At 29.2% G+C, this 19,288-nt stretch overlaps 1 protein-coding gene across 1 annotated transcript in view; it reads right to left on the reverse strand.

Annotated features, from left to right (window-relative positions):
* The window catches only part of LOC106470019, a 62,293-nt gene extending 47,528 nt beyond the window's left edge, over positions 1-14,765 (reverse strand). The window contains exons 1-6 of the mRNA XM_022398566.1: positions 14,720-14,765; positions 14,132-14,167; positions 11,735-11,857; positions 9,536-9,583; positions 5,249-5,284; positions 1,624-1,659 (exon numbers count right to left, since the gene is read on the reverse strand). Of these exons, the coding sequence (XP_022254274.1) occupies positions 1,624-1,659; positions 5,249-5,284; positions 9,536-9,583; positions 11,735-11,857; positions 14,132-14,167; positions 14,720-14,765 (325 nt within the window). The remainder of the gene's footprint in view (positions 1-1,623; positions 1,660-5,248; positions 5,285-9,535; positions 9,584-11,734; positions 11,858-14,131; positions 14,168-14,719) is intronic.
* Between the last annotated feature and the right edge of the window lie 4,523 nt (positions 14,766-19,288).

Genomic DNA, 19,288 nt, shown 5'->3' on the forward strand with positions numbered 1-19,288 from the left:
TGGAGGAATAGCAGACCGTCTGTTCTGAAAGAGCATTGCTCACTGAGGAAGAAAAACACAATCCCAGGTGGGATGCCATGGTAAGGATCGAAGCTTAGTAGCATATTGTAGAGAAAGTTGCAAACGACGGAGGTGAAGAGAAGGTTCATGAAACTCAGTGTACAAACTCTGGACTGGAGAAGTGTGAAAAGCACTGGTGCAAAGCCGAAGCCCCAGATGGTGAATGGGGTCCAGCATCTTCAGGGCTGAGGTCCTGGCGGAACCATAGACCAAAGACCCATATTCCAGTTTAGATCGAATCAAAGCACGATAAATCCTGAGCATAGAACATCAATCCGCTCCCCAAGAGCTGGAAGAGAGGACACGGAGGATGTTCAGAGCCCTTGCACACTTGACACGCAGCTGCTTGATGTGTGGAATGAAGCTAAGCTTATGGTCAAAGATAAGCCCCAAGAACTTTGCCTCAGGGACCACACGAATGACTATATCGCCAAGACGGAGCTCGGGATCGAGGTGGATAATTCTTTCAAATTTGGTAGATCACATTGGGATTTATACATTATATAACTGCTTCTTTTGTAAAATTACACAACTTTTCCAAGAACCATCAGTGATCTTCATACCACAAAGAGGGAACCACTACCTTAAGGAAAATCAGCGTAGTTGAAAACACCACAGCACTTCATCTTTATAAAAAAAGCTATAATGAAATTTTAGTAAATCCTTGTTCAAACTGCAGAATTCTACCAAATACCAGGTAAAAGCACAATATGGTTTTGTAACATAAGATTGCATTTGACTGTTCATGACAAGGTAATCATTTTTGTAAAATCTTTTGTTATACTTGTATTTTATCTTAACTAACAGAAAAAAATGAAAAGTATCATAAATAAGAAATAAACGTTTCTCATTCTTAATTAGATAAAATTCTAGATAAGACTTTTTTAGGTGTTTAGAAAAAGTAGATTAAAAACTCTTTTCAAGTACAATGTTACCACAGAGTTTTGATGAGTTAATTATACAGTATAACAGTAACAACTATAATAGCTAAAAAATACATAATTTATGTACATTTTTCATAATGAAAGGTGAGTATTAAAAAGGAAAAACAAAGACTTATGTTCATCACTGTTGGTCTTTTTCATATTCACTCTCTAACAAAAAAAGCAACATAAAACTATTAGGAGAATAATTGAAATTAAAAATATCATTATCAGATTACACAATAGATCAAATCCATTATAAATATAAAATACTAGTCTTAATTTGTTCAATGCAGTGTAATATTTTACTTTTTCATAGTCAATATTTTTAAACAGATTATCCAAGAATGTATTAGCATGAAAATAAGTTATAAAGTATCACTTCAAATTAGAAGCAATACCACTGTTGAAAAAAATTCATTACATACAACTAATTATAAACAGTCTAACAAAACATCTTGTGTGAAGAAAATTTGTTTTAACTAAAATATTACACAAAAGTTTTGTTGCATATGCCCTTTTTGTTATTTTCTGTAATACTGGATACTGAAATACTTTCTATGCAAATATTTTATGAATAATCATATAGTTTAATTTTCTTATAACATGTCAGAAATCTTATGTAAAAGAAAACTTATACCTTGACTGTCATCTTGTCTTTCATCATACATGTTTTCTAGATAAAAAAAAAGAATGAACAACTATGAGGTAAATAGCTTCAAACCATTCGTATTTTTTAAACTGCAAGAACAGCAGGCTTTTGTACAAATTTGATAACTAGCTATCTGATGTATAAATTTACTAAACTTTTGGCAGAAGATTCCTTGAAACTAAAACAAAATTAAATGTTTTTAGAAAGCCTATCAAATTATTATTTTGTGCTAAACCAAAAAATAAAAACAGTATAAAAACAAATTTGATAACAAAAACACCTAATGTTAATCAAGAGTAATTCCATTCACTCATGGTAAAAAAACATTGAACTTCCATACATGCACTAAATATTTTACCTCAAGGCCTGAAGTTTCCCTTCATGACTAAACTAATAAAAGACATAAGACTTCAAATTATGTCTGGCATACAAAAATGTATTCACTTACCTAAGATAGGTTGGTTTTAAGAAAACAGAACCACAGTGAAAGCATGAAACAAATTGCTCAGACACAATCTTCCACCAATATCTCGGAAAGAAACAGTTAATTTGAATTTAAACACCCCAAAACATAACCACCAAAAATTTCTAATGCCCTTCAAAATAGTGTTGCTAGTCTGAAACACCAGCTAATAAATATGACAACAAGAATCAAAAGCTATTATGTAAAATCCAATAACACACCAGAAGAAAATGCTATGTTATTACAAGATACCACCTACAGAAACAAAGTTATCAGTATTTTGTATCAAGAAACCCAGCCTTTGACACTGAAATGAAAACAAAACTTATTTAAGGAACTAGAACTTAAAAGCAAAATACTTAAGATATTACTGGTAGCATTAAAAATAAACTATAGCAGGAAACTGTAGTTCTGTAGTTTGCCCAAAGATCACAAGAAGAGTCTGTCACTTCAACTCAAAGTATCTTCAATCACTTTCTTGGCTAATTGAAAAAATAATTTGTCCATTAATGTATATATATATTATTCTGGCTCATTATAGTTGCAGAAACAATTTCCAAGATATGCTGAAAAAGTTTAAACTCCAGCAAAACTCATCTTATTCAACCCAGATATAGTTTAACTCTACCATTTAATACCTATTAATGATAAATTAACAGCCACGATAGAACACCACCAAATGGATCTAAATATTTCTGTTATTTCTCTGGAACCTTTAAAAATGTCTTTATTTTATTTTGACCACCAGTTATTTTCAAATAAATAAATAACTTTAACAACAAATAAAGATTGCTTTTGGCAACAGGATTGTGGTAATTTTTACAGTAGTATTTATTTTCAGATTATAAAATGATGCACTAGCTTCCTGATTTCAAACAGAAGGTTAAAAGCCTATTTTGTGGTTAAGAGATGAAATATTTCAAATATGGCTTTCTAGCTTATACAAACTTCAAACTTTTCACATATACCTTAACAATGTATAACAACTTTTACACTATGACACCTAGCTGAAGATAGTCACCTCAGTATCACAGGTGTCGTTCTTGATTATTCACAGAGCAAACTTACAGAACTATCTGATTTATAACTGAATGCTAGGTGTCACTTCTACTGACATCTGGGAAAAACATCCAAAACTCAGGTAGGAAGATCCCCAACATTGCCCTCTACTCCAAGAGTAAAGGAAAAGCCTCTGTCTCCACCACCCCAGTAACTGGAAACTGGGTGTGGTAAGGACTCCCCAGCTCTACTAGTAGAATCCGGCAGGAATACACATTGGGTAGTCCTGAACAACAGTGCTCTGGAAACAGTGCAATAAGTGAACCAAGTTTCCCAAATTATTGTAAGTAAACCAAGCTTGGTTTATTCAATCTGATGATTGTCAGGGATTTACAGGATCCCCCCTTATGCTTTACTTATAACAGTCCATGAGTGGTGGTTCAGCATAGAACAATAATACCACCTTCTCAGCTCCTACGTGGTCTTATGGAGCCTTTTGCAATCTGTATAAAATATAGTGAATTATTGGTTGCTAGTGAGGAATTGGATTGATAAAAGCACAGATGTCTGGTCAACACAAGCCACAGAGTGGGATCTTGTGAAAACAAGGTTAGGGATCCTGTAAGGTAGAAATAAAATACACACCCCTCTGGATAATCTAGCAGAAATAGTTTAGACAGCTACAGAGGGAAGTCAAAAACCCTCAGATAAAGAGACTGCCAGATCAAGAAAATAATATGAGATGAAGGTATTGGGAGTGGTTCACATACCAGTCCACACAACGATCTCCAGTGGGCAATTTGACTGGGGTGCTAGGAGCATAGAAAAGAGAAATCTGATTATATTTGATTCACAGAAGATACTTCTCCTTCAAAGAGAACCTAGAATAAAGTGTTGTTTAGTATCTCTAAATATATAAGTGCAGGCAACAAAACCTCCAAAAACCTCACTGAAAATGACTAAAATCAAAATCTGATTGGACACCTGATTGTGGAAGATGCAAAAACCTCTGTCAAAGAGCCAAGTCAAAAACTGAGTTATGGATGACACCACTGATTAAAAAGGGTTCAACCTCCTCACAATACAACATTGCCAATATGCATGTCATTACCATTGAGAAAAGTGACTTTCAGCCTAAGCAGAAACTGAGACAGATACATGTCAACATAAGAAAATTAAACCCCAATGCCGTGTGAAAGACAGGATAACCTCTATGCCAGAAGCTTGAGCTTCTGGATAGCCAGGTGTAGTATATCCGATCATGGCTGCCTCCACAGAGAGAGCCTATAAAGAAGTGACACTGTTGGACACTCCAGAATGGAATGCAGAAGCAGAAAACCAGGTGTAGCCAACAATTTGGTGCAATCAGTAGGATCTGACAATGGGTTGGAACAAATCTTATTTTGTACCCTGGATAACATATGAAATGGAGAGAAGGTTGAGAGTGATAATCCTGTCCTGTCTAGATGGAAAGCATATATTGCCAAGGCCCAGAGATGAGGTATTGGAGACCAAATTGTCAGTAGTTGGGGTGATCCAATGAGAAGCCAACCCAACAATTCGAGTTACAAAATGAAAGGCAATCCAACTGAACCTTGCAATGCAACATCTATTCTGTTGGGAGAATTAGTTTGGATTGAGGGCAACTGAATAGGGATTAAAAAGACTGGAGAAAGCAAGAAAAAAATGAGACTAATGCTAAGATGGGCGGAGAAGAAACCCTGGCAGTCGAGTAATAATTATAAGTGGCGGTGGAGGTAAGTATGTTACAGAAGAATGAAATTCTCTTTGGATAATTAAGCAAAACAAATAATTAATTATTCAGACAATGGTGAATGCTATGTTATTATATCAGATACCAACTACAGAAAGAAAGTTATCAGTACTTTGTATCAAGAAACCCAAACTTTGAGACTGAAATTAAAACAAAACTTTTATTTTAGGAAGTATAGTAGTTAAAAGATAAAGTTCAAGATATTGTTGGTAGCACTGAAAACAACCTATAGAAAGAAACAATGTTACTACAAAGTTTTGAAGAGTTAATTTTCCTATAATGTATAACAGTAACAACTATAATAGCTTACAAATACATAATTTATGTACATTTTTTATAATGAAAGTCGAGCAATAAAGAAGAAAATAAAGACTTACTTTCATCACTACTTTTATCTTTGTCATATTCACTATCTAATAGAAAATGCAACATAAAACTGTTAGCAGAGTAATTGAAATAAAAAAATATCATTATCTTAAATTCTTTATAATGAAACACAGATTAATTACAAACCAAAATATCTTAACAAAATACTCGTTAACAGCCTGAGATCATTCATGTACTTCAAAACTGCCTTCACAAATAGCTTATTTTAGTTTAAGTTTCAGGTACTTGTAAATGATACATAAATATAACAATTTCTAGAGAATGAAAAGTTACTGAAAAAAGTTTTTCAAAGAATTATCAAACTGTCATTCTTTTTTATCAATGCATACATCATACAGTTTCCCTAACAGAGCAATGTATGTTTCTAGGTTATTTTGCACACAGCAATTTATTTCAGATCTTTATATTATTTTACTCAATTTCCCCCTTTTTAAATATTTTCTTTTTTTCATATCTGTTAAACTTTTCTTTCATAAATCAGATTACAAAATAGATCAAATCCATTATAAATATAAAGTAACCAGCCATAATTTGTTTGATACAGTGTAATATCTTACTTGTTTTCATAACAATAATTTTTAAACAGGTTATCTAAAAATGTATTAGCATGAAAATAAATTATAAAGTATCACTTCAAATTAGAAGCAATACCACTGGTGAAAAAAAATTCATTATATACAATTAATTATAAACAGTCTAACAAAACATCTTGTGTGACGAAACTTTGTTTTAATTAAAATATTACACAAAAGTTTTGCTGCATATACCTTTTTTTCTTATTTTCTGTAACACTGGATACTAAAATATGTTTTATGTAAATAGTTTATGAATAATCATATAGCATAATTTTCTTATAATGTGATACAAATCCTATGTAAAAGAAATCTTATACTTTCACGTTCATCTTCTTGTTTATCATATGCATTTTCTACATTAAAAACAGAATCAGGAATCATGAGGTAATTAGCTTTAAACCATTCACAATTTTAAAACTGGAAGAATAACAGGTTTTTTAGAAACTTAAAAACTAACAATCTGATATATAAATATACTAAACTTTTTGTAGGGGCTTCCTTGAAACTAAAGAAAATTAAATGTTTTTAGAAAAGCCTATCAACTTATTATTTTTGATTAAACCAAAAAATTAAAAATAGTGTAAAAACAAGCTTAATAATGAAAACACCTAATCTTAATGAAGAGTAACTCCATTCACTCATGGTAAACAACATTGAACTTCCACATATGCACTGACTAATTTATCTCAAGGCATGAAGCTTTCCCTCATGACTAAACTAACAGAAGACAAAAAAATTCAAATTATATCATGCGTACAAAAATGTATTGACATAATTAGATAGTCTAGTTTCACAGCTTATAAGAATCAAGAAAAAAACAACACAAATACTGATCACAGTGAAAGCATGAAATGTATTACTGAAACACAGTCTTCCACCAATATCTGAGAAAGAAACAGTTAATTTGAATTTATACACCCTAAAACAATCACCCAAAATTTCTTATGCCTTTGAAAGTAGGGTTGCTAGTCTGAAACACTGAGGAGAGGTAAGACTGTTTTGGAATATAGTAGAAAACTGCAGTTCTGTAGTTTGCCCAAAGATCACAAGGAGGGTTGCCATTTTAACTCAAAGTTTCTATAATCAATTTCTTAGCTAATCGAAAAAAATAATTCAACCATTATCATATTTTATTCTGGGTCATTATAGTTGTACAAACAATTTCTTAGAGATGCTGAAATAGGTTTAACTCCAGCAAAACTCATCTTATTCAGCATATCAATGAAAAATTAACAGCCATGATGAACACCACCAAATGGATGTAAATATTTCTGATATTCCTCTGGAACCTTTAAAAATGTCTTTATTTTATTCTGACCACCAGTTATTTTCAAATAAATAAATAACTTTAACAACAAATAAAGATTGCATTGGGCAACAGGATTGTGGTAATTTTTACAGTAGTATTTATTTGCAGATTAGAAAGTGATGCACTAGCTTCCTGATCTCAAAACAGAAGGTTAAAAGCCTATTTTGTGGTTAAGAGATGAAATATTTCAAATCTAGCTTTCTAACTTATACAAACTTCAAACTTTTCATATATACCTTAACAATGTATAACAAATTTTACTCTATAACACTAGCTAAAGATAGTCAACTCAGTTTCATAGGTGTCATTGATTATTCACAATGCAAACTTAAGGGACTGTCTGATTTATAACATCTCAGTTTTATTTCTGATGTAGTTAAGAAGGCTACAAAGATAATGCCCAGGAAAATCAATACAATTTTCAAACAAGATGACACATGTAAGTTTGAGACTTAGGCTATCTCTTACATAAGTTAATAACATAAAAGGGACTTACAATCAGGCTTACCAATTAAAGTTGTGTGAATACAGGTAGGACATTAACACAAAGTTGATAATATCTGAATACAATTCTGATAATAATTAAAAGAAATATGTCTGCAGAGCACACAATGTAATTTACAAAGAAACTTGTAACACATGTAATGATTTTTTTTTATTAGCAAAACATCTCATACATTATACGATAGAATTGTTGAATATCTAATGGCTTTGCATTAGTTCATTAAAAGAGTTAGTGCTATAGCAGACCATTAATTAGAAAAGCACCTGACTGTCCTTTACAAATAAAAATTCTAGCTATAGTTAATGATTTTCTTGGTAAAAATTAATAAAAAGAAGCTTTAAACTATTTTGAAATTGAAGCTATAAATCTATCGACATAATGGTTGGCATTATGATATATTTCTATGTTTAATCTATATTATGAATACTTGCATTAATTTCTATCTAATGTACATATATATCTGTGTTATATTCATATTAGTTTTTAAAATAGGTACTGTAATTAATTGAACTAAACAGTTATGATTACAAAGTATCTATTAAGTTTTATGTTTTTCTTGATGACATATAAATTGGCTCAGTGGCAAGTCTGAAGACTTATAACACTAAAAACTTGGTTTTAGTACTCATGGTAGGCACAGTACAGGTAACCATTTTGCAGCTTTTGTATTTTTTAAATAGACATATAACCCTGTTTTAATTTTTTAAATAATCATCATCAGTGTAAAAATTATTGCACACATGATCTCATTTTGTAGTTATTTAGTGTTGCTTATAACCAATGTTTCTTGTAACTAACATTGCTAGTATATATAAAGCTTAAAGGTATCCACTTTAGGTAACTTTCCCATATTAAAAAAAACATTTAAGGAAAGAAGTCTGATATTGACTAGTACATTGTTCGTCATCATATTCATTTATAGTAGAGTATGTAACATACTATTAATAGATAAGTCCATAATTGGTCTGGTGGTTAGGACACTTAAATCACAATCTTTAGGTCATTAGTTTGAAACCAATCACCAAACATGCTTATCCTTTCAGCTGTGGGGACATTGTAATGTGACAGTCAATCACATCAGCATAAAAACATCACCATATAATGTTCTTGTTAATGGAGCACAGAAGATTAATCAGTTTCATTACAAACTTATATAACAAAATACTGATTAAAAATTATGTTAAATGCTAAAGGTACATGTGGTAAAATTAAAGTTACCTTGATAGCCTTATTCATCACATGTATTCTCTGACCATAAATGTACCGGGAAATTAAAAAAGTAGCATCATTCTAGTTTTATAATTAAATGCATTTGGTACATTATTCAGGAGTCAAACATTCTTGGCCAAATCCCACAAGATATTTGGTATTGGAATAAGTTATGTGCTTTAAAATTGGAACAAACAAAAGTTTAGTATAAAATTATTATGTCTATTAATTGTATAAATGAAACATTTTAGCAGAAAAGATCTTGAAATCAAAAACAAAGGTTTAATTTTCTGCTTAAGAGCCTGGCCATATTTGTCAAATACACCATAGTTTCTTCCAAGTTAATAAATTTGAAGACAAAATATTTCCTCACAAGTTCCTTCTGATTTCATTATTTCAATAACACTAAAAGCAGTGGTGTACAAAAGAGTTGCAAAGTGGTTGTGCTTGGCTATACATAAATAATATAATAATATAAATTACAGTAACTATGTAAGTCAAATATGTAAAAGTGGGGGTGTATACCCCCCAGTTCCAACATCTCTGAAAAGGTTAATAAGTTATTAAAGTTAGTAAAATTATTAAAGTTATTAAGTATGTATCATATCTTTTATTTTTTTTATCACAGTTTTACAAAGTATCATGCAAAACCATCCAATAAAAGAAGTACAGTTCTTACCTTTATCTTTATGGTAATTTCTTCCAAACTGAAATCTTACTTCAATTACTAATATCGAAAAAAAAGGAAAAAAAATGCATTGTTGTAATAAGATTTTTTTAATAGTAAATAACTTAGCTCATTTTCATAACTCAAGAAGATTATATCAAGAAGCATTAAATGCATTTAATTTACTTTAAGAATTAGTTATTGTAATAAACCTTATAAATTTCTATTAAAAATAAAACACTGGTAGACTATATAACAACAGCAAAATACACTAATGAAATATCAATATCAAAATTTCAAAAATAAAGAGACACTACTATAAGATTAAGATTTGTTATGATATATAAAAATAATATATAAATTGAAGCAAGAACTGAAATCCTTTGAAATTTAAAAACAATTATATAACTAAATTCTAACAACTATAGTTTCAACGACTATGTAACATATAAAGAAATAAATTTAATATTGCTTTTCAATTAGGTTTCTATATCTTACTAAGTGCAAAAGAGCCTTGGAATGTAATGGGTTACAAATATGGAGCTATGCAGATGACACATCAAGTTCACCTTGTAAATTCAGAAAATGAATATAGAATTGAAAATAAACTAAAATCTTGTTACCATTCTAAACCTGAACCATATCTACCACATGAACCTTCTCCTTCAAGCCATTCTTGCCCAGTATGTTTGGATACAGTAAGACAGGAGTTAAAAAATATCATTTGCACTTTTTCGTTCAGTGAGTATGAAATAAATATACTTTCTATGCTGTAAAGTAAAACATATCAGTACACACACACACACAACACATTAGATTGTAAATACCATCATTTTTTAATATCTTAGTTTGACAAGAGATGATAAAGCTAAAACTGCAACATTCACTTAGTCCTGATAGGGTAAAAAGTGATCTATGCCTTATTTTTTAACTTGCAAAATTGCAATCTTGAGTAAATGGGAAAGCTAGGACTATCTGTAAAACTTGGCAGCCTTAAACTCTTATTACCACTAAAAGATTACAGCTTTGGTTGTATGAACAAATATTTCCTTTAATTTCAAACTTATTTTCCACTAAAGTGCATGTTTAACATGACATATCTAATTATAGAGAAAAAAAAATACTTTCAAACTGTAGATGCTATGACAAAATGTGTTAATATATATTTATAAATAAGCAAACCTTAGCAAGTAATATATCATAAAAATTGCTCCACATTAATTGCAATATGAAATGTTTAATTACTAATAAAAAATGAGCAAAATGTAAAAATACAAATAATAAAAAAAGATCTAAACATTATTACCATCCCCATGCAATAAGCACTGAGTTAGCAGAGAATTGGGGGCATTTGTTCAGGGAATACATATTTGGGGATGATATAGCCTCCCAAAATAAATTCTACAATATGTGCATGTAGTATGCTACTATACTGATCTAACAGCTGTTGTATAATCATGATGAAACTTTAGCTAATCAACATAATAATATACGTAACACAGTCATATGATATGACTTGGTAGCATGGTTAGTGAAAAACCACACTAAATGGAACAAACTGTCAAAGGTTGTGATACTGAAAAATTACTTTTGACATTCTTACATTGTCTTATGGCAGGAAAATCAATCATCAACACCTACATAATCATGGAACTTTGAATTCCTTTAAGGATACAGGATATTGAGAAGCTGTTTAGCTTAAGGTGACCTTGGGAGGTGTTGAAATTGGGTAGGCTTTTGTTTAAGGAACTCTTAATAATTTTTCTTTTTACACAGTCATCAATTGTATAAAATTGTTGTTTATTTCCAATCAATATGATGGCTTGAGTATTTCATATGAAAAAAATGGCATTTCTTTCCCAATTGAAAGTCTTTCTTATATTCAGAAACTTGCATGTCTTCCAGTTTCACCTACATAGCCTTTCTCACAGAATTGGAACGTTATAATGTAAATGGCTTGTATTTTTATCTATTTTAAGTTAAGTTATTTTTAATGATGTTCTGACACTGGTCAACATAACATGAATGGATTATAAGTGTAATAACATTTTTCATTTAGACATATTTTGTCAACCTGGTAATTTATGATATGTATAAAAGAACCCCCATCTTTAGCACCCCCCCCCCAATTTAAATGATTTGAAAGAAAAACATTTTCTGATCAACATAATTAAGTCATACCTATCTGAAGATTCATCCAGCAAAACTTACCAATCTTCAGTTGATTACAATAGCAATCCTTTTTCACAATATAGTTTATTTCAGATGCAAAGTCATACTTGTAACCTTTGTAGACTTTGACAATTACAAACTTTCCACAGGAATATTTATATTCTAGAAGAAAAAAAAGTTTTAACATAAGAACAAGTTCAGGCTAAAGAAATTGAATATAAATAATTAAAAACAGCTAATTCATGAAGAAGCATTATTGTTTTGCTTTAGCAAAATAACAAACATAATGAGCAATCTGAGCTTTGTCCATAATGGAGAATCAAACCCTGAATTTCAACAGATTTACTTCTGATCCACTTTGGGATAAAAAGCATTAGAGATTAACTAAGAACAAAAAAAAGCCCCAATAATTCTGCAGATTAAAAATATTTCTAAATAGTTTTGACCAGAGTGATGCTGCTTAGCCTTTTCATTTTACTCACAGAAACATAGTCTATGTATTAACTATATCGCAATGGGCTCATATATTTTAAATGACCCTGTAACCATCATATAACCATATAACATACGATGACTTTGAAAGTAAACATTAAGTCTTTTGTAGACATATATTCAGAATTTTTAATTAAGTATTTTTACAAAAACTTTGTCTGTAATTTTATGGTGTAAAAGTGTTGACTGTTCCAAGTGCAAAGTGATTTCATGTTAAAGTTAAAAATATTTTCTACAATTGAAAATTTTCAAATTTGATTTGTTTAATACCTAAAGCCTCTTAAATAAATATCAAAAGTTTTTTTCAGGAAATCTTTATATTTTATCTATTATTTTCTATATGATAACTTTAGACAGGGTTGATCAATTTGCCAACCTCATAACTACCATAAAAAGATTAAGAAATAACTCTAAACTACCTTTTTTAATTTCTGGAATAACTGCAAATTGTAACAGGAAACCACAATTGTTTATCCTGAATCATTTAAAGCTTGTAACAGGGTACATCCATTTGTAATTAATTTTATTGCCTTCTGAACCATATCTAAATAATAATACTTCCACACAAGTTATAAATCACTCGGTGAACATATAGCTTACATTACCCTATCAAATTACATAACACACAAGTTGCTCACTAGTACTCTTTGTGAAGCATTTATATTATTCTTTTTCTTTATCTTACGTAATATAACCTAAAATGTTTCTAATTTTTACATTTTAGTTACTTTTATAATAATAAATAAAGAATACATATACAAGAAAAAAAGAAATATAGTACCTACCTGTGTCTTCATTTTTGATGCTGTCGATTGTCAATGAAACTTAAGCCTACTTTTTATACTAAAGGTGTTACTACATTAAATAATTTTTATTTAATTAAATAATACAACTAAGAATACAGATTAATAACATGTAAAAAGCAGACAATGTCCTATAACTATTATAATATCTGGATTTCAAACTATACGATAACAGCCATTAAAAATTCAGCTAAGCTCCTGAATGTGTTTCCTGTGGGAAGAAAAACTAAACTGGAAGCAAAATAGACAATTCTATGTACAGAAAATAATGTAATATAATATGTAAATTGATTTGTTTGTTTGTTTGTAATTAAGCACAAAGCTACACAATGGGCTATCTGTGCTCTGCCCACCACGGGTATCAAAACCCGGATTCTAGCGTTGTAAGTCCACAGAAATACCGCTGAGCCACTGGGGGGCTTGTAAATTGATAGATTAAAACACTTACTTTCTATTCATGATAAATAATATGATATTAAACATTAAAGAGTACAAAAGAAAGTTTGCAAAAGAAAGGATGTGACAGGTAGAAGTGGCAAGATTTTCTAGATTATGATTCTGCAACCAAATAAGATGTAAGGTTATAAAAATTACATTTTGCCTGAGTAATACTATATTATACTGAGTAATTTACATTAAATTCCACACTTCTCAAAAGAGTGGTAAATAGATAAGATAAGACAGAAGTTGTAGAGAACAAATATCACAATTTTCATACTAAGGGAGTTTGAAGATTTTTTAAAATGTTTTCTTATAAAAATTAAAAACACAAAAACTTAATCAATATGAAAATTTGTTTATTAGCTAGGTTTGATGCCAAGTATATTAGAAGACAATGATAATAAAGTAGTTTAATTAAATTTTCAATATAATTCCCTAAAAGGTTGTGACATGCACAAATTGATCTACCTTAAGCATATGGGTTAAAGTCAATTGTATTTTTAAATTAAAAAAAAAATAATATATATATATATATACATATATACACATATACATACATATATATATACTGTGAATTTTTATAATGACATTTTAAAAATATTTCACATTATGACTACGAGAAATTCATTATTGATTTTTTACAATTTTTAGAAAAAGAAAAGTACCTAAATAAATTATAAAATTACATCTGATGACTTACCTGAATCAGGAAGCTTCTTGATGTAAATCTTCAGAACTAAAAGATCATCACATCAAATGATTTATATATTTTTGTAATTCATATTTATATTACATTGGATAATACTGTATAGAAATATGTACTTAAAATATAAGACAATGAAACAATAAAATACAAGCATATCTTAACAGTAAATGTATTAAAATTGTTTCAAAATAACAATTAACAGTCCAAGTTTAATAGTTTCATTCTGAGTTTACTACTTATTATAAGTATTAATTTATTTTAAGTTACAGTGAATAATATTTTTAAAACATGTGAATTCATTCTTAAGTATACATGTTTTAATTGTAAAAAAAGTTTTAGTATATGCACTCCTATCACTACACATTTTTAGAAAACTACTCCATATTAGAATATTAAAACATTCTTTACTGTTAAAATTTGTGTACTCGAGAATGATTGCACCAGTGATCCAAATTTCATACGTGTTTCAAGAATATTCTTCCTTACTGAAGATGACGTAATTGTAATAAAATAAAATTTAAGATGTTAAATATTCTAAGGAGACTTTCATCTGTTCATTTTCTGTCTTTTTTTATAGCCAACCTAGAGTAATATCCATAAACTCTAATCTAAACCCCAAAATACCCATCGTTTCACACTGTAATAAACTAAATTACTTACTGTTGGGTATAATATTTATAATATAAAATTAGAAGTTATGCATAGTTTCATTAAAGGGGCAAGCTATAGAGAATATCAAAAGTTCTCCTAAAACAGAAGTATCTAATAGCAAAAATAGAAACTATTATTAAATATGCTTAGGGATCCACAGCAAAAAACAGAACAAAATTTGCATACATCCAAATATTTTATGTAAAATGTAAGAAATACTGTTTTTTTTCTTTAATCACTCTAATAAAAGGATTTTACACAATATTGTCGAAAAAGTTCATTCCCATTAGCAATTTATGAAAATGGTGTCCTTTAGGGTTAAACTATATGGCTTTATATAAAAAGCATAACAAGATCTCACATTCTTGATATAATATTAATTTTGCTCTCTATTAATTGTCTTTCCTGCTTAAAGAGAGGAGTTATTTATTGCTTTACTTCTCTTCCTCAAAAAATATAAACTTCATTTAAACACATCATAAATTATTGCAATATCTTTCTTTCTATGTTTACTGTTTGCCACAGCAGATTGCCTTCCAAAATGAAGATTCACTTACAAAATAAAATCTTAAACTTCTTACAGACAAAGGATAATGTATACTACTTTTTGACTTTCAAGTATAATATAGCTGCTATCAAACACATTTCTCATGAAGATATATTTGTATTATCTTGCTAAAAAGGTGTGTCACTTGGGAATGTACAAAGGAATTGATATTTATCAGTTATTATGCTTTCTATATATATCCAAAGAGAGGCATTTATATCTTACTGTTTGGAAGAGAAAACAAACTTTTGTAGAAAGAAACACTTATTCACTCACTATGTTTTATGTAAGAAAAAGTATACTAATGAAAGTAATTTATTTGTTGACTATCTTACCTTTATTATTTACAAAAAATACCTTTCTATCAATTTCACATAATTGTTTTCATGGATAGTGATGAAACCATCAACTGTAAAAAGAAAATATATTTTACCTAATATTCATGCCAACCTCGAGTACATATTGTTATTCCGGAATTGTATGATCTTTCATGATTTGTTTTCTTGACATTCAAAATTGATAAAAAGAACTTCATACTTCATTTCTAGCCCAGATAATTTACTGAAAAATATTAATCAACTATATAAATCCGGGTTACTAAATATATAATAACTGATACATGAATAGTTAGAATAAACACCAGATTGTTTTTAAATACCTATATTAACATCTTCATTCTTAAAAGCAGATATGACATTGACAGTAAACAAAATATATTATTGTGCAGTGTTTTAAAAATATTCTCAGTAATTTCAGCTGAGGCACAATTGGTACACAACAGTTTTGTAGTGAGTACAGTTAAACATATCAATTGCTCATTGATTAGATGGCATAGTTGTATTCTAAGCAATGTGGTAAAATATATTTTACATTACAGTTTGGAATTTATTTACGTTATCATTTATTGATATATTTTTTTCAGGTCTGTATATTTTACTGAGTGTGAAAGGTCCTTGGAGCAAAGTTGTCTACAAGTATGATGTCGTGCACATGACAGATGTTGTCTATCTTGTAAATTATAATTCAAGAAATGAAGGAAAAATTGAAAAGAAACTGAAGTATTGTGAACCTTACTTACCACCGATCCCATCCACAGATTGCCCTTCAGCTCCTTATTCCTGTCTCAACTGCCATGAGTACTTAGACTATAAACTGGAGGAAATTATTTGTACATTTGATTTCAGTGAGTTCAGATATTATAAAGCATTTTTTCTTTGTACTTTGTATAGTTTTTATATACATAACTAAGGATCAAGTGATTGAATGTAGTTGTTCAAATATATTATATAAACCGTTATCAGTATATTATAAGTGTGTTATAAATATGGCTCTACTCCTCATATTTTAAGTATAAATTTATTTAAAAACATATAATTAATGCACAACAATAGATTTTAGTAAAGTACCATAAGGTACTAAAATATGTCAAAATGAGATGAGTGTATTTAAAGCCAAGTTTCAAGCTAAAATTTGATTGTTCATAAAAAAAAATGTTAATGCAGTAATCATATCACTACCATTACATAAACTAAAAATATTTATTATATTTAATTAATACATATAATATCTTAACTATGTCATAGAATTACATATTAAGTTAGTACATTTTATGTTGACAGAATTTGGTAATCGGATATTTTCTTAACTAAGAACAGGGTAAATTTAAATGGCTATTAACTGGTATTTCAAAGAAGATAAGGAGATTTCTCTTTTTTTATATAATGTTAATGCCAATTAGTACTTAAAATACTATTGTTATCATTTATACGGTTGACATTAGCATTTGTGTAGATGTGAAAAGTGTTAAAACTTACTAGGTTTTACATGAAAATAATAGAAACTGAACTGAGATTGTTAGAATGTAAAGTTTAATGTTGCACATATTTTCTTATTGGCATTTACATGGGAATGAGGTCCGATTACAAGCTTGTACATTATAAGCTGAAGATATATATCAATGTGGAATTAGCAGTCATTTACATTTCCTCCTTAGTTCAACTAGCAAGAGCAAGCATTCAGCTAGTTGATATGGAAGTCTACAATGCCTAAATACAAAACTTCACTACCTCAATAGAATTTGAATTGAAGGTTTGGGGAGAACAAGTTCTTTATTCTTCCTTGTAGAGCAGAAACTCTAACGCAGAATATATCAATACTTCAATCTTCATAATGGTAATAATCCACTTTTTTGGCAACTTCTCTGTAGTTGTTTTTGGATTATGTGTAAATATTTCAAAGAGAAAGATAAGCCTCAGTTTCTAGATTTTAAAGTCAAAATGGCATGTTGGGATCTTGTAAACCTGGCTCTAAACTAAGTGTTTTGGTTTTCTCTGCCTCATCCTATAAATTTGTGTAATATGCGACTTATTTTAATCTAGTTCATCATACATATCGTAGTCTCTGTCAGAGTAAAAACTTAATGCAGCACAATGTATACGGGATTTAAAGCTTTATTCCTGTGACATAACCTTTCTGATTACAAGAGTCTTTTTGTGTGAGGTTAATTGAAGGAAACATAACCATAACAACCAAAATATAAAGTATAAACAAACACAAAAAAATTAGATAAGATCATTTCCTCAATGAAACTTGGAAAAGTTGTACATTTAGAATATTATTCCATAGAAGTCTTACCTTTATAGTAACATACAGAGAGCCATTCTTTTAAAATTTTGTGACATTTAAAATCACACAGGTTTTATGGTTTCATGTGAATAATGTTTTATTTTACAATATATAAATATTTCAGTTGAAAAACATATTGGTGCAAATTAAATCTTACCACAGAATTATAAAGTTCTGTTTCCAGTGAAAGATTGGCATTTTGCTATATGAATAACAATTACACAAAATCTAATACTAGTTTTTTCCTCAAGTAAATGTTTAAGGAGAGATATCTGAATATTAAACAAATTTACATTGGATTTTAAAAGTATTTCAGCTTATGAAAAGACTGAACTATGGGCAAGTACCTACTAATACTTAAATACTGAACAATGAAAATGAGTCCTCAAACATTTATCCACAATAATCACATATATAGATAACGTTATATTTACTGATGGAAGACGATCAGAAAATAAACATGAAAATAACTCACAGTGATGAAGCACATACATAATGATAAGAGATAAACTAATGCTATATTAGTATAAAACAACTGATTAAGCATTACAAAAACAACACTATACACAAAATATGTTATTTCTTTTTATAAAAGGAAAACAATGTTACATGAAGATTTAATTACAAACAAATTGTTAGGATATATATATATAAATGAAAAGAAAATGAGTTTGAAATTTATTAGCTATGTCAAATTAAATCCTTTCATTATGAATGAAAACAAAACACCAGATTGCTTATAATTTTGATGTTATAATAATTTTATTTTTCTGTACACGAGTGAGCGTAAACAGAGTGAAACTGCATGTTGGATGAAAATAGAGATATATTTATAGTTTTATGATAAAAGAAAACTCTAGAGGGAAGTTTTAGAAGATTCTGCAAAGAAATACATGTTTTCAAAGCTTAAATTCATAGAGACATTATGTATAAGTATAAAATAATTCATTTCCAGGAGCTACATAATTCACAAAAAGGTCATCTAAAGTTTGTAGTAAAATAAATAAAAACATACAATAGATGCATTAAATTGATACGCCAAATGAGTGTTTCAAAACAAGCTTTTTCTACATTAGTCCTTATTGGCTTCACTATCTATTTGAATTGTTAAGGAAATTAACCAAAAATAAATGATAATAAAAAGATGTATATATATAAGGAATTAAAATATAAGACAGTTATGGTATAGGATAGTCTGGGAGATAAACAGGGAGAAAAGAATTAAATTATGTTATCCAGGGGATATAGGTGGAGGATATAACCAACAGAGCAAGTGACATTTTAAAGGGTGCTAGCAGTGATGCAGTATTTGTAGTGAACATATGGGT

Source organism: Limulus polyphemus, unplaced genomic scaffold (genome assembly GCF_000517525.1).
Source record: "Limulus polyphemus unplaced genomic scaffold, Limulus_polyphemus-2.1.2 Scaffold3775, whole genome shotgun sequence".
Classification (NCBI taxonomy): Eukaryota; Metazoa; Arthropoda; class Merostomata; order Xiphosura; family Limulidae; genus Limulus; species Limulus polyphemus.